Here is a 22516-nt window from a genome sequence, read left to right as displayed (position 1 = left end):
TGTTTAACCACGCATGTTTGAAAATGTCAGTCTGTTGGTCCATAAACTGGACTGAAATATCTCAACAACTCAAGGGTTGCATAAATCTTGTACAGACATTCATGGTTCCTGGAGGAAAAATCCAATCCAATCCAATCCTTACTTTGGTGATCACCTGACTTTTCTATCAGTACCACCACTGGGTTCATATTTGTCTCCTTGAGTTATAAATATCTCAAAAAGTATTGGATGCATTGCCATGAACTTTGGTACAGACACACTGGTGCCCCGAGGATGACCTGCAATAATTTAGGTTATCCTCTGTCTTCTCCTCAAGGACCATCATCAGGTCTCATATTTATTTGTCTATTACAGTACTTTTGGACCAAATACCTGCAAAAGTAATGAAAATCCCACCATCCTCAGTTATATATTGTGTTTAGTCATAATTACTAAATATTAACACATTGAACTAAAATGATAATCATAGTGCACATTATACCTGTTTAACATGATGTTAGCGCAGTCTAAGTGCAGCCTCACAGAGTAAGAAGCATGCTAAAGACTTGCTGTGATACTAAAATTTAAGGTGTGTTGATCAATTCACATCGTCCACTCATGCACCAAGTGACATTATAAGTAAACTACACCCCCATCTTCATATACTCATTCGAGCCATTTTTGTTAACATACGGCACATGTCCTCCTCCACGGCGTCCGTGTTGTTGTTCTACAGTAGCCCAAAATGTACAAGCCAAACACTGGTACTGGATAAGGCCATTTCCACTATCACATTTCCCAAAGTTTCTTTACATGTTTGGAAGACGGGATCATTTTCAGTTGGTTACAATGTTGAAACCTCACCACCAGATGCTTAACTCTACTACTAGACATTTGAAAAGGGCTAATTAAAATAACTCTTAAAACCCCTACTTACAAGTGATCAGTACTCATCTCCTCAGCAAATGTCTTTGTGTATTACCAGTGTTTTTTGTTTACATGAGATAAAGTTCAAACCGATGATGTCAGTATAAATTTAAGAAACACTCATCTACTGTGATTTAATGTTATAAATAACCTTATCTACTGTATAAATATGCTTCCACTTGTAATCTTTCCATTAACATCATTTACATATCAAACCCATAATCCTTCCAATCTCCCTGAGCAGCGTTTATAACGGTGACTGTGACCTTGTCCCAATGTGGAAGGTCACACACCCATTACCGTATGCTCACATACACATATACGTGCGCACAAAGGCATTCACAAATTAACACACATGATATAAAACACGTCATGTGAGCCTGCGTTCATGGCTGGCTACACAGCCTAATAAACTCAGAGGTAGAGCCATAAATTATCACTATATGGAGCAGAACCAGTTTATTATAATGGATCTCCATCACTCTCGCCCTGTGTACAGCTGGACACTAACTCAAAGGATGTCAGGAGAGAGGACGCGGGAGAGGACGCGTGATGATGATGATGGCATGACTGCATCAGTAACACTGCTGCACATGGTGGCTGCATGGAGGCAGCTGTCTTATCTCTGAACCACAGGATGTTCAACATTTTGTGGCAAACAGACAAAAAAATACAATTCATGACTGAGAAAAAAGAGACTGTGTGTAGAAAAGACGGGGGTTTGAACCAGTGAGTTCATGTGTTTGTTTTGCTTATTTGCATTTTTTGGCACAAATTAGTGTGTCTCTGTCTGTGTTTCCTCACCACTAACTCGCTCTAATTTTTCCTGCTGTCTAACAGGATGATACAATAAGAAATGAAGTACACCACATATGCACACTCACACACGAATGATGATAACAGTGACATCATCACGCAGAGCTTCTGTTTTCTCTCACATTTTAAATGTTTAAATAAAGATACACATGCAGATGTGGCTAAACTAACGTTTGAACAACACTGAAAATAGAAGACTGTTGTTTGGCAAAAACACATAAATACCAGAATGACTGCATACTTTGTTACCATTTGTGACTTTTTAATTGTTCTATAGTTTGTTTTTTTATATTTGAACCCAGGACTCTGGAAGATAGTTCTGATTTTCCTGAAGTAAACTGAATTAAATGCAGTCATGTCAAACCTCTTACTTTCAGTGTGCTCACTCTGCTGCTTTGAACATACTTTACTGCTGTCAAAAACCACAGAGACAGAATTATTTATTGATTTTTAAAAAGGGAGAAAGAAAAAAATACAAATCTCCAAAGGGGCTAATGAAAGCCATGGTGAAGACTTAAATGTATACTATGCAGGATTTTCATTTAACATTTTTCTAAGAAGATACAGAAGTAATCCCTCTCAATCATCAATTATGACCCACTAGAAGTGTGTGGCACTAGATTTTTCTGCAGAGACTCTGCCCTCTGCTTAATTTTTATTTCTTTCATATTTTGCTGTGCTAGGGACATTCCTAGGTACAGCATGCAGGTGACATTAGGACTTTACTAAAAGGGAGCAACCAGGGGCCATATACATAAATGATGTGTACGCACAAAAATCGTGCATACACCTTTTACCACACATAAGCTGGTATTTACAAAGGAGGAATGTGCTGTAAGAATGTGCACACATCACACATTCTTCAGAGCAGGCGTACGCAAGGTTTTAGCTGCGGGTCGTGATAAGGACGAGATTAAATATAAAGTAAGAGATGGATAACATTGTGTTAAGGTTGTCTGCTAATTTAACTTATTGTGTTATCAGGCAATTTTTGCACTCTGTAAACTGTAAATCAAAGGCAAATCTATCAAGTTAACCCTAATTTTTTTTCTTTTTACCCATGATGAACTCATCATTATTTTAATTTATATTCATCTTCCTGTTAGTGATCATTTAATGTTATTCTGTGAAGAACTGTGCAAAGGCAGATTCAAAATGAGCACTATGAATTAATTATTGATCATCTTTCTGACGTTAATTAATAATGATAATTGAGATTTTACCATGATGATGGTTTGCACAAATGTGATGTGTTAGTGGTGCGGACACTACAAATTTCCACAGCCGTGTGTAATGACAGCTGCTCTGGGGTGTGGATATGGAAACGAGGCTCGTGCTCATGCTTGTGCCCTTGCCCGTATGCTCAGCGCCACAATGATTGAGATGATTAAAACACAATCCGGCATACAAATGGTTTTATAAATCTGACGAAAGGAATGCGTATGCACATTTCTGCCTTTGTGCGTACACACAGTTTTTGTTGGGAATCTACATAGTTTTACACATCTGGCCCCTGGTGTCAGACTGTAAACTGCAGGCAACCCAGAAGAAGCTACCAAAAGTGAAGAGATGGCGCCAAAAGAAACAAAAATACAACTTGGCAAAATAGCCAAACAGACAAAGATGAGGTTAACTTTCACTTTTACTTTCCCTGGCGATACTATTCACAGACAATAACTGACAATTCCTGCATAGTATGCCTTTAAGGTCACTTCTTGATTAGTTAAATATTTTGTTTGGAATCTTTTTTTTTTTTTACACATCAAAAGTCAAACTGTTTTTAAAAAGTGTAAGAAGTTTTTGTATTCTGCATCATCCCCCTCTCTCTTAAACTGAATGTACACCATTCTGAATTGTAACAAGAATCAGATACCACTCTCATTATCGCCTTTGCTCAGGGTCAACAAGAGGAGAAACCAGCATATAACTTTCTTTCCTCTACAGTTTTTTTCCCACTAAAATTGCCTTTTTCTAAAACAAAAGTATGATAAAGTGAGGGGAGTAAGTGCAAACCTCGTGCCTCAACAAATGACCATGTACTCTTTACTGTAGCATATAGATTCATGCATGATCTCAACAATTGATAACCTTGGCCTATTTGTCAAATGTGCGCTTGTTGCATGAAGATATCCCATTCTATATACGTGTGCAGTGGTTATCATCCTGCACAGTGACAATAAATAAGGAGTGCGTCCTTCGAAGGGATGATCTGATGCTAAAGTGTCCTTGAGCAAGACAATGAATATCAATCAGTTTTGTGTGTGATCTCTGACTTCTTACTTTCTCTTCTCTGTGGTTCATTTTTTGCCTATTTCCACTTCTTGTTAGATTCTTTTCTATCAACAATTGGTCCGTTGTTACACTTCACCCCTCTTTTGGTTTAGCCATTCCTCTTTTCTCCACCTTTTCTTAGTTTTTTTTCCAAAATCTGCCCTGTCTGCCAGTCTCATTTCAAATCTGTTTCATGTTTTAATCTGCTTAATCTGTTTTCCCCGCAACCGCTCCACCTCGTTTCCTCTCCTGCTCCTTCCTACACCCTGTTGATCTGCTGCCGTCATCCTTCCAGCTCATGTAATGTGACCAACCATGTCATCTTATATTTTGTCTTATCAACCATCTCTCTTTCTTTCCCTGTCACACATTTCTTTTGATGTCCCCCCCTCCCTCTCCTTCCCTTCTATCCAGCCGTCGCATCTCTCTCCGCATCCTCTCAGTTGTGAGCACAAGTCAGAAAAAGGATTATTTCTCTTTAGTCATCTTCGGAGAAGCATCAAAGAGGCACCAGCAAGCAGGATAAGAATAGAAATCTGATGCTATTTATAACCTGTTTCAAAGAATGCCTACCAGCCGAAACAATAGTACCGCCTCAGCATTACAAACAGACATACACAGAGCCACAAAAAAAAAGCTAGTAAATAAAAGACAGACACCTCAGTTACACACACACACTCATCTCCTTGACCGAGCAGTGAAAAACAATACCAGCCACCATACGCATCTTTAAATAGAGTAATGTATTGATAAGGTGACTCCCCCAGAATAGAAACAGAACAATCAGCAGGATGTATTTCAAGCTTTTAACGGTTCAAGTTATCAGAAGCTATTTCTGTCCCATGCAGTAACTTCTTGCCCAGTCAGTGAATTAATGACAGTAATAGAAGAACTTTGGCTCATTGGCTACTTTTAAATCTTTCATACAAGTGAGCCTCGGCCACACACACATTTACTGTATGTGCACACACACACTCGTGGTGTAGCGCATCGCTGACAGCTGACTGATGTCGGCCTCATGAAGAACAGTGATCGCCCTTAATTATACATGATGTGTCACAGAGAAGGAGGAGGGAGGAGAGAGAGAGAAGGAGAGAGAGAGAGGAGGTATAGATGAGGGATGTAAAAATAGAGAGTGAGAAAAGGTAGTCAGAGGAGTAAATATGAAGCTGTAAGTGGAGCAGAGAATAAGTGGGGTGAAAGAGAGAGCAGGATAGGGAGGAATGGAAAGATGAGAGAGGGAAGAGGAGAAGGACAGATGGGAGGAGGAGAAAAAAGAGGGGATGATGAAGGGGAGAGGAGCTGAAAGCAGAGGAGGTCAGTGTGTATTGATCTTGACGTGTATCTCCTGCAGCAGGTCTGACTTAACATTACCGCTGTTCATGAGAGCAGCAGGCAAGACACGTTCAACCCCCCGGGCTGTGGACACACACACACACACACACACACACACACACACACACACACATACACATACACACACCCTTTCTACCTGCCTTATATTCTGCTGTCAAGCTATTCTAAGAGTCACAGTGAACAACGTAGACATAATTATGCTCTGCTGGCTGTCGCCTTGTCTCAAGACCAAGAGGCAGAAATCTTAAAAATAAAAAACAACAGCAACATGCATCTCAGTGTTTGTATATGAGAAAACACACCCAGTTCTCCCTGATACACAATATGAATACGTAAGTGTATTAACATGTATAATCCAATGTGATATCATCCCGCCTCAAAATATTATGACACTTGGGCAGCCTTGTGTGATGGATCTGACTCACGTTGGGTTTACATTGGAGTTTGCCCCTGACGCTCATACAGACGCCAAAGGGAGTGACACAGGGGGCACTATGCAAGCAGCATATTTTCAAATCCCGATAGTGAGACCGGGCTGATCAGTTACCGCGTATCGATCATAATCACACTACATTTTCATACTTTTGAAACTCCTTTTTATTGCTTCTTTTGATCTTTTGAAAACTTTGTATAAGAAATAAAGTTATTAGAATAAAGACTTTTTTAAATAGATATTCCACATTTTTGTTTTAGATGTATGTGAAGAACTGTATTTGATAAAGAATATCCTGAAAAGATGATCATTAAATTATGCCTTATGTTAATTTATACATTATTTTGCCAGCAGTTTCTCATTTAACTGATAGTTCTGTAGATACTATTTTTGAAAAAGGTAAGGTTGATAATGCTGAAATTAACAATCTGCTTTTGAAACGTGAACTATTCCAGATTTATACTCCAGGCACTCTACCACCTAAGGGCCTCAACGAGGAGATGGATATTCGCCCTTTCTTGTAACTGCCTCACTATACATTTGGTTTGCACCTTGTATGTATATACTGTATAATCTGGGATCTCTATTATATAATGTGTGGTCTCTAATATTATCGCCTCTGACTTGTTCTTCTCATAGTGCACTATGACAGGACTAACACAGAGGCACCTCTTTAGTTCAGTGTAGCTCCATAGTGAATGATGGCCTTCGAGCCACCCTATCGAGTGTCTTCCTCTTTTCATATTTTTTTATGTCTTTTGTGTATATAGACACGTTGTATGTTTTTTTATGACACTTTGTACAAAAATGGGGTTGCCGGACATCTAATGAATTTTCAGTTGCATATATTTTCTTGCCTATTCTAGTCTGATGAAGAGCTGTACTGTGAGCCATTTTGGGCCTTTTGCACTCTAAAAATGAGGAAATTCTTTAAATCTGATCATATCTAGTAACATTTCAGACAACTAAGACCCCACTGCACAGCTGACTCTACAAATCTAAGATTTGAACCTATTCATGTCAAAATGTGACCACAAATATATAATCTCCTAGAACAAACCCTCAAATTAATGAATTTTGTTCTTTTAAAACTTTTCTACTTGAGTTGTCCTTAAATATTAAATACAATTTGGGACTACTGTTTCATATCTTGCACTGCACTTGTTCAATTCATTGTCCTGTTTATTCTTTTCATTAAATTTTCTTAATTTTCTGATTTTATTTTACACATAATATCTCATATATGAGCATTTTTAGATTATCTTGTGTTTCTCTTATATCGTGTGTTTCTCTCTTTTTAAGCCAAACAGTTTGAATACCCTCATTCTTAAAGATGCTTTATTTTTTCACTTGCAGTAATGAGATGCTTTACGCAGTGACCATTCCAGTCATAAATCTATTTTTTCAGGCAAAACTGCATAGTCTATTGCTTTAAAAATATTCACATTTATTGTGGCTTTTCAACACATTTTTAATACTTTATTTAATCAGGATAATACATGCGGTGCCAAATGTTTTGCCCCGAGGGACCCTGGCTAATGCACCCACGTCTTATGCGAAGTCAGGAACTGACGCCTTAGAGGAAAGGCAAAGGAAATAAGGGCATCAAAGACTTACGCAAACTATTCAAATGTGACGCATTTGCTCATAAGCACAATTTAAGAACTATTTTATCAACACAGTTTTCATGATGGCATTCAATCGGGTGCTTTCTTTTCTCAGCCTGACCTACATATTCAGCACAACAGAGAGAAAATAAGAAAGACAGACAGCGGTAACGCAGCAAGGAAAAAATAAGCAGATAAAGTAAGAGATGGAAGTCTCCAAAGAGTGGAAAGAGGAGAAGTGCTGTTGTTGAGCAGCAGAAGTGTAGCATGAGGAGCACAGGATGTCATGAAATATGTAGGAAGGAGCGACTCAGCACCGGAACACAAAGCCATTAAAGAAAGCCCTGGAAAAGGCAGTCAGCTAGAAATATAAATGTCCATTTCCTTATCGTGCGCAGATACACAGACACACAGCTAAAAGCACTTCCACAATCTTGGATGCATGCATCTCCTGGTGAAAAGCCACACTCTAATGTTCACAGACGTGTACACAGAGTTTAACACACTTTCGTGCTCTCAAAGACGTATGAGCACGCAGGTACACATGCACGTGAGCGCCAAAACACAGCAACAGACACAACCCCCCTCTGCCTCTACCCCTGCTCCTCTCAGTGCACTTCATGGTGTTTTGTAAATCATTGATCAGGTACCTGTAGGAGACCAGCGAGACAGTTAGTTTGACATGCAGCGAGTGTTTTTGGTGTTTCAGGGTTGGACAGCGGGGCGGCTGACAACTTCTTCTGAAGGCGGCTCAGGGTGAGAGGAGGTGAAGCTGCCTTCACTCTCAACATGCTGGTGCTGCTTTGATGTACTGGTTGCAATGATGAACATATAATAATTTAATTAAATAGAATTTAGTTTTTATGCACTTTCCCTTATCAAGCATGTTTGTGCTCAAAATCATGCGTCATAATTTGGCGGCTTTACAGGGTTTTACTTTTTCCTCTCTGGCATCAGCTGCAGCTCAGGCCTGAAGAGACCGAGGAGCCACACAGGATCTGATTTGTTTGCGGAAACGGGGAATCTTATATTTTCCTTTGTTCAGGCAGCCTAAAAATTAAATGTCAAATGGGGATTAATTAAAGCTCATAGGAATTTATGAATTTTATGTCAGTTTTCTAGTTGGATGGACTTCAGTTTTAAGGTGTTGGTTGGTGCGTCACTTCTTCATTGGTCTAAATCTATTAAGTCAACAGCTTCATGTCTAATCAGACACACTGACTGACGGTTTAAGTATTTCACTGCTGGAAAGATGGTCTTTCCATAAAAGTAGGCCGTCAGTACACAGATAATTTTGAAATTGGTGTTACATCACCAGAGAAAACAGAGAAAAATAACTGTGGCTTTTTTTTTTTTGCTCAAGAGGATGAAAACCTACAACTATAATGCACAGTGCTGCACCAGGCCAAGAAACGCTCCCACTGGTGGGTGACGTAATGTGAGTTCATACATTTTGACAACATAGCGGCCGGTTGGTAACAAATAATTTCGTATTACAGTTAAATGGTAAACTAAAATAAGTTCCTGAAAACATTTTAGGTGAGAAATAGGCAGCACAGTGACAGAATCATAGTTTATATTTTATCAGCACTGCTTCTATTTACCATTTGATCTCAGTATTTCCAGCCTCTGTTGTTACAATACAGGAAACACTATGGTGCCTGCATCCTTTTCACAACCTCTCATATGAAACAGTGCACTAAAAATGTTTTTGAGGATATTTTAGGTTAAAAAAGGCATTACAGTAACAGAATTTTAGTTTTGAGCAGCACAGCTTAATTGTTATCATGACCTGCAATAACCTCCCACATAATGTCAGACGAGCCCCGACTCTGACCACTTTTAAGTCTAAGCGATCAAAGTTCCTGTTTTACACTCCCTACTCCACCCAGTTATGACTACAAGCTTATTTTAAACTTGATTTTAAATCATTTTAAATGATATCTTTTATCTTTGCACCTCTTGTCTGCACTTTTTCTATTTTAATGGTGATTTATTTAATTATTTTCACTAATTTGGTAATAAACTTTACCTTTTATATCTTATCTCTTTACTCTCATTGTAAACCTGTATCCTTTATTATGTTTTATATTTTATTGCTGTGTGAAGCACTTTGCAATGCCCTGATATGTTAAAAGGTCTACAAAGCTGCTTTGCCTAATGATGGTTTGATCTGAGATTGTCTGAGTTTGAGCGAGAGAAAGAGATAGGCGGTTTTCTCTTTCGATCCATTTCTATACTCTTTTTGTGTCTGTGCAAGCATACGAAAAGTCCGAAGTGGAGATGAGCAGAAAGATCTGGGTGTAAGATGGAGGGGAGTTTACCAAAGTTCATTTACACATACGATCTGCATTTTTACGACACAAAGCTAGCAGGTGGGGGGTGTAGGAGCTCTGTGCTCAATAAATGTTTATGTCTTTAATTGTCTGTGTCATTTTGAAAGAACCTAAAGATTGTAAATCAATTGTAGATCTCTTCTTTTTCTTATATTGTCGCATATACTTCAAAGGCTGTTAGATTTTAAACGATTCACTTCAACTTAAGACACAGATTTCTGAAACTGATGAGTTTTTCTGAGAAGATCTCAATTTTTTTTTTCAGCCAAGGGCCCCTTATAACATTGACAATTTACTGGGGACTCCTTCATGTACATGCCTTGGAGTAATGAGATGTAGCTTAATTTTTACACTGCTTAAGTCTGTACGTGGAATAACAAGACCAGTTAATAGTTATAGTTTTGTTAGATTATAAACAAATCAATAAACTATTTATGATCTACACAAATTTAGAGTAAATCCTTGTATTTCAGTAAAAACCTTATGTTTAATAAGAGTCTACAGTTTAGTGATTTATAAGAATGTACTTGGTTTTAGTTTGACAGTGCAGTATCTTATTGGCTAAACCCGTACAGGTGGAAACAACATACATCATCACCTCCATAGGCAGACAACAGACCTGAAAGCACAACTCTATGCACACACACAGACACATGCACACATGCACGTGCGCGCGCACACACACACAGCTTCACATGAGTAATTGCAATCAATAACCCAAACAGCACTCCTTTCTGTCCTCATCATCACCACACCCATCAGCTCCATCATTTCCTCTGTTATGAATCAAACTTCATCCCAACTTCCCTCCATGTGGGTCACATCTCGTTTGGACCCAACACACATGCACGGATCACAACCATTTTCGATATGCATTTTTCCCTCTATACTGCATTTCTCACATGGCAGTACGGAGCAAAACACATGCAGTCTCTCCACTAAATCACAGCAGCGTTGAAACTAGAAGAACAATGCGTTGAAATTGTGTTTGCTGTCCAAACATGACGATGCAATCAGAGTAATAACACACAGTGTTGGGTTATTACAGCCTTAAATCGAGAGTAAATCACCCTATAATTCATTTGCTGCGTCCACGTGATATTTGCAATAATGACAAAACATGAGGTAAATGAAGCTGTCGCCTACCTGGATGCTGCAGGAGATCTCGGAGTCGTCCAGTAACCGGATCGTGCAGAGGACCTCCTGGTCCAAGGAGCGGATGCTGGGGCTGCGAAACCGGAGCATTTTCATCCTTGTGTCGGTTCTGTTTCAGCTCCTCATGTCAGCGGATCCACAGGCAGACCACATACGCACATATACACGGAGGACTCGCGCATACACACGCGTGCATGTATGCGCCTTGCAGTCGGGTCTTGGCACCCTTTGTGACGCCCTTGGGAGTGAATGGGTGGATGGAGAGATGGATGGATGGATAAGAGAATGGATGGATGCAACAGAGCGGGAGGGAGGAGAGCTTGCATCCGTCTCCTGCCTGCCCACTGGTGGATCCACAGGAGGGAGGATGGCTTTTCCCCCTTCTCTCTCTCTCTCTCTCTCTCTCTCTCTCTCTCTCTCTCTCAAATAAAATGCAGTGAAGGAAATTCACAACAGATCACATGAAAAACAATATTAGTGAAATGGAGTAAAAAGGGTAATTAAACTAGTAAAGAAAATAAAATAACGTATAATTAAAGTTTCTTTGAGGTCTTTTTAAAAAAAACAGTTAGCAACAATATATTAATACAAATTCATATAATCAAAAAAAACCCCACCTAAAACCCATAAGGTTAATTGAGTAAATAGAAAATAAATGAATAAATAAATGAAACCTCTCTTTCTCTCTCTCTCACTCACTCACTCACTCACTCACTCACACACACACTTAAAATGCAGTGATTGAAATTCACAACAGATCATATGAATGACAATATTAGTAAAATAAATAATTAAACTAGTAAATAAAATGGAATGATATATAATTAATGTTTGTTTTAGGTCATTAAAGACATAGTTATCAACACTATATTAATACAAATTGATAGAACCAAGTACAAAAAAACAACCCAATAAATAGGCTAAATAAATAAAACCTCTCTCTCTTTCTGTCTCTCTCCAAATTCCAGCACACATTGCAATTATGATCCCACGTGTGTGGTGTCAGATTGCCAGCTGGTGAATCTAAATCACCCGCGCTGTGGATTTCTGTATCCACTCACTGTTTTTATGTGCTTTTCTTATCACGTATAAGGATGATTAAAACAAGCTGTGGTGCATTATTTTAACACTCTTTTTATGAATAATTATGTTAAAATCTACACATTATCGGGTGCGTATAAGAATATTTTTTGCACTTAATTGTGCATCAGCATGCAATGTATGTAGCTTTCATGCATATACTACCTACCTATGATATTTTGAGAAACATATATAAGGTTATATCCTATATATCATTTGATTAGGTAATGACCTGTGTTCAAAAACGCACAGCAGCGGTAAAAACTGAGATTATTTTTTTATCACTATAATGACGTCAGACAATATATCTGCAACTAGTGCACCAGAATAGGACGCTGTCCCTTTAAGAGCGAACGTCGGCACCGGCGTGCGTGCTGTGTCATCACGTACTTCCGCAAAACAACCAAACAACCTGCAACAAGCGACCTGCAACCGTCCCAAATGTTGATTCATTTCTGTGAAACGAGGCAGGTCGGACAGACGTATTGACAGTTTTATATCGTCGGTATTTTTGCTGATGACATGTTTAGTGTTGGGATACACCTGTTAGCACCCCAGCAGTTCATCGTATCGGTACGTCACATCACATGAGCACTGATATTATTATTATCTCTGTCGTGGGATGTTCACAGATATGTAGACCATGCAGACAAGTTTTTGTCAACAGATGGATACAAACTGATTGTTCTGCCTTCAAGTGTCTGAAGATCCGCAGACAAGATGATCTACGTCATAATGGGAGTATCGGGTTGTGGAAAGTATGTGCACTGTTTGTTTATGTTTATATTGGAAAGCTATATAAGGTGGCATGTCATATAAGAAGTACATTGGGTAGAGTTTAATCCATATGTTGACGTTTACATGAGTCACGAGGAAAAAAAGAGCAAATGAGATTTTTTTTACATTAGTGAGGTGGTGGTTTAACAACTATTAGGTCCCCATTATCTTATATAATTGGTTATAATACGCTAGTAGCCTAATTGAGGAAAGCAGTAAAACAACCGAGGCGCAGCATTGTAAAGGATTTAAATTAAGATTATATTTATTCATTCAGCAGATTCCTTTCTTGATTAAGCCATTAATCAGTCATCACAATTTCCTAAAGCTCAAGTTGACACCATAAATTGCTTGTTGTACCTGCCAAATGTAGCATATATAGATAAAGATTCAAATACAAGAACATAAAGAAAAGCAGCATATTACTACAACTGAGAAGCTTGAATAAGCTGTGCTTTAGTTTTTTGATGTAAAACTGTGTCAAAAATATTCACTGATTATCTAAATAGTTATTGACTAATAAAGAAAATCACTAATGATTTAAGTTCTAAGCTACAGCATGTTCATGATAGTGAAGTATTGTCTTAAAGTAGCAGATCAGATCAATATTACTGCACTCTATCTGTTCGATCCTTTATGTCTTCCTGCTTTTCTTATACAGAAGCAGTTTAGGGGCCTTCCTGTCAGAAAAGGTAATTGGATCCATCCTCCTTTCAACACAAAAAACACAACTCTGACATGTTTCTGCACACAGTATGGCTTAACACTGTGTGTGTATCCACCCATCAGCTGGGGTGGCCCCTGCACGAAGGGGATGACTTCCATCCACAGGGGAACATTGAGAAGATGGCTCGTGGTGAACCGCTTACAGATCAGGTGTGTGTGTGTCCGTGTGTGTGTGTGTGGAGTGTCTTGTCAGCTCAAATTGCCTGTCAGTCATTTACAGAGTGAGCCATTTCTTTTCTGTCATGGGTAAATCATTCTCTCAGACTTGCAGAGAACTCAACAAGTGGCCTGGAGCAGCTTCACTCGAGGAGACAGTGAGAGCAGCAGAGAGGCACACTGAGCTCTTCATCACAGCACACAGTCTTTAAATTCAGTTTAGGGATTTATTTCCTATTTGTCTAATATTTATTTTTCTTCCCTGTCCCTGTTGAACTTCAAAATAAGGGTAGACCCTTGAAATAATTGACTGGCTACCTGCCAAAGTTGAGTTTACAAGCTTACAGACAGCAAGCCCTGCCAACATTTGGCAGCAGTTTGCTGGTAGCGGCGTTTGGTGGCTCATGATAAACTCCCACTCAGAAATCTGCTTTGAGCGGCGAGGAGAATTACCCGGGGACCTGCTCTGTCCAATGCTTTGGCATGTTTTTAAAAATACTCAACAGTCAGTCGGCAGTTTGAGAATGGATGTAAATTTGGGATTACTGTCAGGCCATGGCAAAAATGTGTCTTTCATGCCAGTATTAGAGTTGGCAGGTTGAGGTTGGCATAACAGTACAGGACGTGAGAGCATGAGATTCCTCTCTATCAGGTTCAGCTCTTCATATTAAAGACACTGCAGTATGATAAAAAAAGCAGTAACTCCAGATCAGTTGTAACCAAATTAGGAGTGATTCTATTTCTGACTGCAGTGTTATCAAAGATGTGTTTGTGCTGCCACGTCTGTCCGCCTGATCTCTGTTTGATTCCCTATTTGGTTCTTTAAAAGTCTCTAAAGTCCATTTAACAGAAAATACTGGCAGTGTGGGTTGTGACTTGGAATAATCAGATCTACTATAACACTTCTACTGCATTATGATCACTGCAGCTACGAGGGTACTTAGAAAAATCTGATATTTTATTTTTCATTTATTTTTATATTATGCAGTATTTTTAGGGGAACATCTTCTCTACATAGTCTAAATATATTTTTGGTTAGTTCATGAGACAACTTTCAGTTTGATGATGTAATCTGGCTCCACTGTTGCATGCTCAGCTTGCCCCATCTGTCCTGTGATGCTGTGCAGTGCACTCCTGCTTACCTCTCCGAAGGCCGATGATATGATGAAACGAGGGGTGTATGCAATAGGATTCACCGCCTCAGCTGTATTAAAGGGCAAAGCCAGAATCAGTGTTTATGGTGGTGAGACAGATGGTCAGGCAGCGCCTTCTCTTGCTTTCCTGGGCTGCCAGAAAGCTCAAAGCTGTAAAACCCTAAAACAAAGTAAACAATAAAAAATATTTTCCTTCTCAAAAGTGGCTATAATCAGTATTTTCATAACAACAGTGTAGAAAATGACAATGTGAAAGAGGTCACTCGTATGGATGAACCTAAACAGAATTATCACGTGAATCTCCAAAAGTAAAAGGAATACAACACTGAGCGGTCATGGTTGCGAAGTGGTAAACTTTAAGTGAAAGTGCCCTTGAAGGTATACTATAAAAGAGAAACCACTGGGTTTATTTCAGGCACACTAGAATCAAGCCAAGGATGTACAGTTAAAACACCTTTCTTGCAGGATGTAGCTGATAACAGGTTTTGAAACTGGATCTTCGTCAGGGCATGACTTGAAAAGGGAGTCGACTCCTCTTGTTTTTCTAATGTTTATATGCCATGTAAGCAGTTATTCACAACTTTATTCTTGTCAAAGGCTCCTAAACTGATACATATTAGGACACTGACCTCCATTTGAATGGATTTTGTTTGTATTATTAAGACCAGAATTCTGTGGCGGTTCAGTGCAGTTAAGGAGATGACTGTGGAGAAAGTAAAACCTTTGATCAGAATAGTCACTCTTATGACCAAGAAAATGAAATTGACTATTTTCCATTTTTCTGGGGACCCCCTGGAACTCCCTTAAGAACATTCAGGGGTCCCCGGACCCCTGGTTGACAACCAATGCCCTAAACTAATAAAGCAATTTTAACTGTACATCCTTGGCTCGATCCTTGTGTGCCTTGAGTTAGCCTCTCACTTGAATCTGCAGCTCCCCTCAGCTTTATGGAGCTTGATAGCTCTCACTGCACTGTTTTCGGTCGCAGCAGGAAACTCTTTTTAGCGTAGAGCCCAATGTGCACTCCCTGCCCAGAACCAAATAGCAAACAGATACATCTCTTGCAAACATAGTGGTGCATGTAGCAGCTAAAGAGCCAGATATTTCCCTCAGGAAAAACAAATAAAAGGAGAGTGTACATATTGGACTTACATTCATCAGGCGGCCAGGAACACGACTCCAAATAAATGATGATGATGCTCCATAACTTCAGTATAAGCAACTGCAATAATATGAATCACAATGATTAAAAATATGTCTTTACAAGGACAACATCTGCTTTAGACAATGAGAAAATAAATGCTACTTACTACAGAAATATGAATATTGTTTGTATCTTTAGGACAGGTTGCCTTGGCTGCTCAAACTACATGAAGTCATTACGAGGTAAGAACAAACACTCTGCACTGAGAACACATCATACTTTTGTACTGACAGAAGTGGAGAAGATGATGGGTTTTTGAGGGAGCAGCAAGACACTGTTATATGCAGGCGTGAAATTGTCTGAAAAAAGATCAAAACTATCAAAGATGGTTCTGAAAATTGAGATGAAAACCAGAGAGCGAGGAAAGGGAGTTTTGGAGAGTAAAAACAGATTAAGTCAGTGAAAGTGGAGAGAAGAGGTGGGGAGAGCTGAAAAGTATGCCATCTCTTTCTTAAAACGTCCGCAGCGACATCAAAGACTTCTTTTCCTTAACTCTTCCACACTCAGTCAGCCTTTATCCGCTCATCCTTCATTTCTCTCTTCACCTTCTTCTTCTCTGTTGCAGTTTCTGACCAGAGTTCACTTTAACTGAACTGTTTCAACATTTTTAACATTATCCTCACTGCATGTCAGCGTACAGGTCGGCAGTTATCACTTATTCAGTCCTTCTTCTGACCAGCTCCGTGTGTTTGTGTCCTCTCATTCCAGTGAAAGGTTTTCAGGCTCTGATGCTCTCGTGGTGTGCTCCGCTCTGAAGCGTCTGTACAGACAGATCCTGCTCTACGGCTCCAAAGCCCTCTTTTCTTCCTCCGGTTCAGACCAAGAAATCCTGCCCCCAACCATACCTGATGTCTTTTTTCTCTTTATGCATGGTGACTATGATCTCATTCAGCAGAGGATGGTGGCTCGGAAGGGGCATTACATGAAAGCAGACATGCTGCGTTCCCAGTTTGATGTTTTAGAGCCGCCGTCAGATGAAGAGAACGTGTTGGCCCTTGACATCAGGAGGAGCATCGCTGACATGGCCATGGAGGTCGAGGAGCACATCATCAGCTTCAAGTCGTCACACCAATGACTTAACACAGCAAATGTCTACTTGTATCCCAGTAAAGTAAAGTGCCCTTTCAGCTGCAAAATCACAGAGAAGCATGTGCAGTAATTTGAGTTTTGGGTTTATCTGCTCATTTATACTAAAAGGGTAACCATGTATTTTCGAACCTGGACCACAGATTCTCCTGTTTTAGTATCTAATACCTCTTTCCCACCAAAATTAGTGCATGCACACATTTTTTTTAAACCCAAGTAAACCCATTAAAAATACGTTATAGCCTGCTTTCCCATTGCCAATGGAGCAGAGCTTCTACGCAGTACTGCAGCAGATGAGTGTGCCTTTTTTGTGTGTGTGGGGGGGGTTTGTTTTGGCAGATGAAAAACAGGTAAACTGTAGACAGCAGCATGGACAGAGGTCTGTGAAAACCTAACAGCATTCAGTCTCTCTTTCAAACTTGGTGCAGACTACTTTGGATCAATGTTTTAGCGTCGCTTAGGAGGAGAAGGAGGGTAATTGGTTGCAGCGCGTCATCGCATCTCACCAGTTGATGAGCTGTCATTAGTGTGTTCATCCAGGTGTTGTGTTCTCAGCAGTGCTTCACAGTTGGAGGTGAATCATACCCGTGTCTTCTGCAGGGTCATTTGATCTGGTTGTTGATGCCGATCGTACGCATTCCTATTGCATTAAAAAGACAGATGTTAGGTATTAGCTGAATATTTGCGCAGTGGGAATGAGGCTTCAGTTACTGATGGAAGCAACAGTTTTTGAAATTGGTCAGCAGCGAAACAGACTGCTATTTTATTTCTACGGGCAATTGTGCATCGTCACTTTACATCCACTAAAAACTGCTTGTTTTTGCCATTGACAGGCTCAGATTGCTGTTTAAGTGTCTGACAACATTACCAAAATGACTCCACAGAGATATGAAATGTCTTTCTTTACCCTTCACTGATCCGGTGTTGAGATTGGCTAAATATTCAGCCAAAAATCTTGATAACACTAAGCTACATTTTCTCAACTCCAACCAAACAAACTCTTCCAGGCAGTCCTCTCTCCAATTCTCACTGATTCTCACTGATTCTCACTGACGCTTCCACTGTTGTTCTCCCTGCAACAAGTCATCTCTCGTGAGATTTCAAAAGCTCCTTGAGAGACTTGGTCACAATAACAAACAAATCAGTGAAAGGTGTAAAAAAAAAAAAAAAGTTTAATTTCTCTGTTGGCTCTTTCCCGAAATCTTGTCAGACACTGATAAGGACAATCTGAGCATGTCTGTGGCAAAAACAAGCACTTTCAGTGGATGATACAGAATACAGAAGTCATACACAAAGATATGGAAAAAATAGGGTCCATGTTGAGAAATACTAAAGTTTCCCTTTAAGTTTCTCTTTCCTGAGGTGCTTAAAATATTTCAACAACAAAAATGACTTTCCAGTATATTCTGCAGAGTATTTGATTTTTATAGGTTTGAATTGGGACCATTGTGCCAAGTGCTTTTTGTGTGAATGAGATATAAACTTCCAATAATGACACAGAGAACTGCAGCATTTCAGCTCTTTTTGAACTTATTACAACTCTGGTGGTTTTGTAAAAGTTTGCACTGTGAAGAACTAAGCAGAATAAAAACCTGACTATACAAGAAAATGCATGACGGACTTTAGTGATTAGATCCATTTTTATGTATTTTGTTACATGACAGTAACAAACACAATTAGCCTTTTTGGTATTATAGTCAATGTACTGGGTTAATTCACAGTTTCATCAGTGTGGGAATATGGATTAAAATTAACTGATGACGGTTTTGGGTGAATATTTAATGACTTAAGTTTTTGAATGCCGTGTTTAATGTTTAATTTGACTTTGACAAAAGTCCAAAACCCAAAGATGTTCAGGTTACAATCAAATAAGACAAGGAGAAGCAACAAATCCCCACGATTCAGATACTTCAACTACTGTAGGGAATGTTTGATAATTTTTGATTGAGATATATATAAATATTTAATGGGTTATCAAAATGGGTGCCTATACATACTGTCTGTAGACTAATCAATTCATTAGCTAATTGTTTCATCTTTACACAGAACCCATTTAAATCTTAGAATTTTCGAAATGTTAACTTTTGTACAAGTTTTTGTATCTTAGGTTCAGTTTGGTTTACAGAACACAATTAACAGACGGACAGCAGAATCCCAGGCCTGTGGAAACACACATGTATCTACAGCTAACTGTGATGATTTTACCTTTTCTTGACAAATTCTGATTAAGACATTGTTATGTTTCATGTAATTTCACATGATCTTTCTGTTTTCCCCTCAGACTTACTGCTTACCTCATCTGCACTTCAATAAAGTTTTACAATCAGAGCCGCTGTGCTTGTGTTTTTGACAACTTGGCATTAGTCAATGGATTACTGTAGATGCAAGTGACTGCAAATCGTGTTTTTGTATCATTTGATCTATCAAACCACCTTTCATGCACTGACATCACCTGCCAAGTGCACTAAGCAATCTTTAAGTACAATCTTCACACTGAATCTGATAAAGTAAACCCATTAAACACCTGACTGCTATATACTGCTGTGAGTGAGATTTAGCTCCTTTGACAATAAATCCATACCAAACTGGAGGTCGGACTGGATCGAGGCTTTGGGTTGCCTGTTGTAATCCTTCTCCTTCTCCTGTAGCATTTAAAAGCCAGTCAAAGTGCTGGCTGCACACAAAAGACAAACACTTGATTTATTTAATGAGTTTTGTAAGAAAGGATGTTAAAAAGAGGATATGCTGTTTTATCTTGTCATTATTTGTGGTTTTATCTTGTCTTAATGTTCTAATTTAGCTATCATTTCATGTTGTATTGCATTTCTATAGAGCTGTCAGCCTCAGAGTAACCAAACATAATTTTGTTGTACATCCAACATGACAAATAGTCTTATGTCTTATCTGATCTACAAGCATCTTCAGGGCCATAATGTATTGATGTTTTGGTGTTATTGTACTGAAAAGCTTAATACATAGCCAAATGTCTACTTAATCTAATGTAAAGGTCCCATTAGATGCGAAATATAAATAAATGTATATATACTACAGGATACAAATATATTATGTGACCAGTTTAAAAGTTTTAGTACATTTTGTTCCTGTAATCCACCCTAAATCCACCTTTCTGATGGGATCAGGATAATCCTGATGTTTTGGATCAAAGGTATGCAAATCCTACTAAAAAGTTTGAATAACACATACAGGAGGTTTGATCCAGATCAAATCCAAAACCAAATTATATAATCTAATTCAGTTTCAGAATCTTCTTTCTTTTGAACAAATCATTTTCAAGATTTGATCCAACCCAATAGCCGAAATCCACTCAGATTATTTCTGAACAGCTGGGCCCCAGAAGAAACACACGCACGAGCACGCACGAGCACACACACACACACACACACACACACACACACACACACACACACACACACACACACACACACACACACACACACAGGTGACCATAACAGCGACGCCACCACATACTCTGCCAAACATACACCTCCATTCAGCACTGTAGAGCTGTTTTTGTGGTGTGACTCATCTGCAAACCTCAACTGCGAATATTTTAGGAGCTTCTAATCCTGAAAGAACCCCTTGGCTACTCTCATATCTCACACATCCAGATGACACAGCACACACACACAAACACACACACACACACACACACACAACCAGAGAATCAAACCCCCTCAGTCAGGCAGCAACAGACACTCACACACAGGTTGTCAAGTGGATCACACACACACACACACACACACACACACACACACACACACACATATCTGATGTCAGAGAACGTGTCATATGTGTCAGTTGTGTGTCAATCCAACTGGTCTCTAAGACTCAGGACACAAAAGTAGGGATGGAAAACAGAGAGTGATCCTCACAGACACACACACACAGACACAGACACACAGACACACACACACACACTCCAGCTGTACAAACCCAAACAGCTGATGTTACTGATGTTGAGTGTAACTGCCCTCTAGTGTTCATAGATGAATAGTACAAGTGAAGCTGTGGGTAATGGAATATAGCTACTTACAAAAAATTGTTTTGAGTCATAAATAAGTAGTTTTAATGAGATATTCTTTGGATCCTACAGATCTCTCCTTGGCATCTGAAAACTTGTGACATACTTTTCCCTGACATTTTCTGACATTCTATGGACTAAATGATTCATATATTAATCATGAAAGAAAAACAACCGAAAGATTTTTTTAAGGCTGCAACTATAGATTATTTCCATTGTCAATTAATAAGTTGATTGTTTTGATTTTTTGACTAGTCGTTTGGTCTTTAAAATGCCAAAAAGGGGTTAAAAAAAAGTTAATCTGTATTTCATTAATCCCGAGATAATGTCCTCAAAAGTCTTTTTTTTTAATCCACAATTCAAAGATATTCAGTTTACTGTCAAAGAGGAGTAAAGAAACCAGAAGACATTCACTGTAATCAGAGCATTTTGACTTTTTTTTAATGACTCAACAAATTCTCTGGTGATTAATTTAATTTTTATTTTAATTTTTTTTTTTTTTTAATTTTTTAAATTTTTTAATTTTTTTTTTTAAACTAAATGATTGATAATTGCAGCTCTAGATTAATTGATAATGAAATAATAATTTGTAGCAGCTCTAAAAAATAGTTGTATTAATTGTACTGTTAACCCTACTACAGAACAACTGCTAACATTACAATAAACACAGAGGCATGGAAGAGATATAACACGCTTTTTGAAGAAGGACATCATCATAAATTCATTTGAAATAAAACAGTACAGTGCACACATAATTAAGAGAAAACAACATTATGTTGACTGACTTACATTAGATCCTCAAGTCAGCTAGATGAGTGGAAGTATGCTGCCCAGTCAGTTTGGTGTTCAGTGAAATCCAGAGGGATAAGCATGCACTCCTCTTGGCACACAAACACTTTAGCATGATGTGTTTACTGGAGCTCTGTGGAATATAAGCTAAAAAAAAAACAACAACAAATCCCAGATATTAATAGTCAGTGCAGTGAAAGATAGCATGGCACAAACTGCCTCACCTGTGTAAAGTCAGTCGTTGTCAGCATACATTTTGTTGGAATTTTCAAAAGGGTTAAAATCAGACTAAAATTTAAATTTTTCTCCTGGCTAAGTGTGTGGAGAAGATTAACTGAGCAAATCAGAGTTTTATGATTGTGATAAACACTGACATTCAAGCACATTGTGACAGTAATGCTCTCATCATTTTAACCCTTTGAAACCTGGATCAACATCCGTTTTTTTTGTGTTCAGAGGCATTTCACAAGTATTTAAACCTTTGAATTGTGAGAAAACTGTTTGATTTCTTTCAGAAACACAGGGACAATCAGCAACTTGACATATTGTTAAAAAATATAAAAGGTGATGGTAAAATGACCTGAAAATTAGCTAAAGAAAGAAAGAGAGAAAGAAAGAAAGA

General features: G+C 38.7%; 2 protein-coding genes across 8 annotated transcripts in view; one reads left to right on the top strand and one right to left on the bottom strand.

Annotated features, from left to right (window-relative positions):
• Positions 1 to 22032, bottom strand: part of frmd3 (FERM domain containing 3) — a 79619-nt gene extending 57587 nt beyond the window's left edge. For 2 of the 3 annotated variants that reach the window (XM_042487496.1, XM_042487498.1), the window contains exons 1-4: positions 17570 to 18302; positions 15926 to 15995; positions 14762 to 14933; positions 10872 to 11118 (exon numbers count right to left, since the gene is read on the bottom strand). In XM_042487496.1, coding sequence (XP_042343430.1) covers positions 10872 to 10976 — 105 coding nt within the window. In that variant the 5' untranslated portion in view covers positions 10977 to 11118; positions 14762 to 14933; positions 15926 to 15995; positions 17570 to 18302. Of the gene's footprint in view, positions 1 to 10871; positions 11119 to 14761; positions 14934 to 15925; positions 15996 to 17569; positions 18303 to 21894 lie in introns of those variants that run through there. The other variant, XM_042487497.1, reaches the window with a different exon arrangement.
• On the top strand, positions 12371 to 17347 carry LOC121943903 (probable gluconokinase). Of its 5 annotated transcripts, none has more exons than XM_042487501.1 (6): positions 12371 to 12533; positions 12659 to 12718; positions 13399 to 13429; positions 13527 to 13613; positions 16116 to 16159; positions 16686 to 17347. In XM_042487501.1, exons 2-6 carry the CDS (start codon positions 12681 to 12683, stop codon positions 17050 to 17052), a joined length of 567 nt encoding a protein of 188 aa, XP_042343435.1. In that variant the 5' UTR covers positions 12371 to 12533; positions 12659 to 12680; the 3' UTR covers positions 17053 to 17347. The 5 variants fall into 5 exon arrangements, with proteins under 5 accessions (XP_042343435.1, XP_042343434.1, XP_042343438.1 ...); XM_042487500.1 differs by having other exon boundaries at positions 12628 to 12718; XM_042487504.1 differs by lacking the exon at positions 12659 to 12718 and having other exon boundaries at positions 16121 to 16159.
• Positions 22033 to 22516: the final 484 nt, after the last annotated feature.

The sequence above is a fragment of the Plectropomus leopardus genome, chromosome 6, assembly GCF_008729295.1.
Source record: "Plectropomus leopardus isolate mb chromosome 6, YSFRI_Pleo_2.0, whole genome shotgun sequence".
Lineage (NCBI taxonomy): Eukaryota > Metazoa > Chordata > Actinopteri > Perciformes > Serranidae > Plectropomus > Plectropomus leopardus.
The sequence above is the reverse complement of the archived record's forward strand: the minus strand, read 5'-3'. Positions and strand labels throughout refer to the sequence as shown.

Bases quoted from the DNA above. Each gene is read 5' to 3' on its own strand.
- LOC121943903 (XM_042487501.1), top strand. From the start codon at position 12,681: ATGATCTACGTCATAATGGGAGTATCGGGTTGTGGAAA. The intron at 13,430-13,526 runs GTAATTGGATCC...TCCACCCATCAG, and splicing joins GGGCCTTCCTGTCAGAAAAG to CTGGGGTGGCCCCTGCACGA. The intron at 13,614-16,115 runs GTGTGTGTGTGT...TTGTATCTTTAG, and splicing joins GTGAACCGCTTACAGATCAG to GACAGGTTGCCTTGGCTGCT.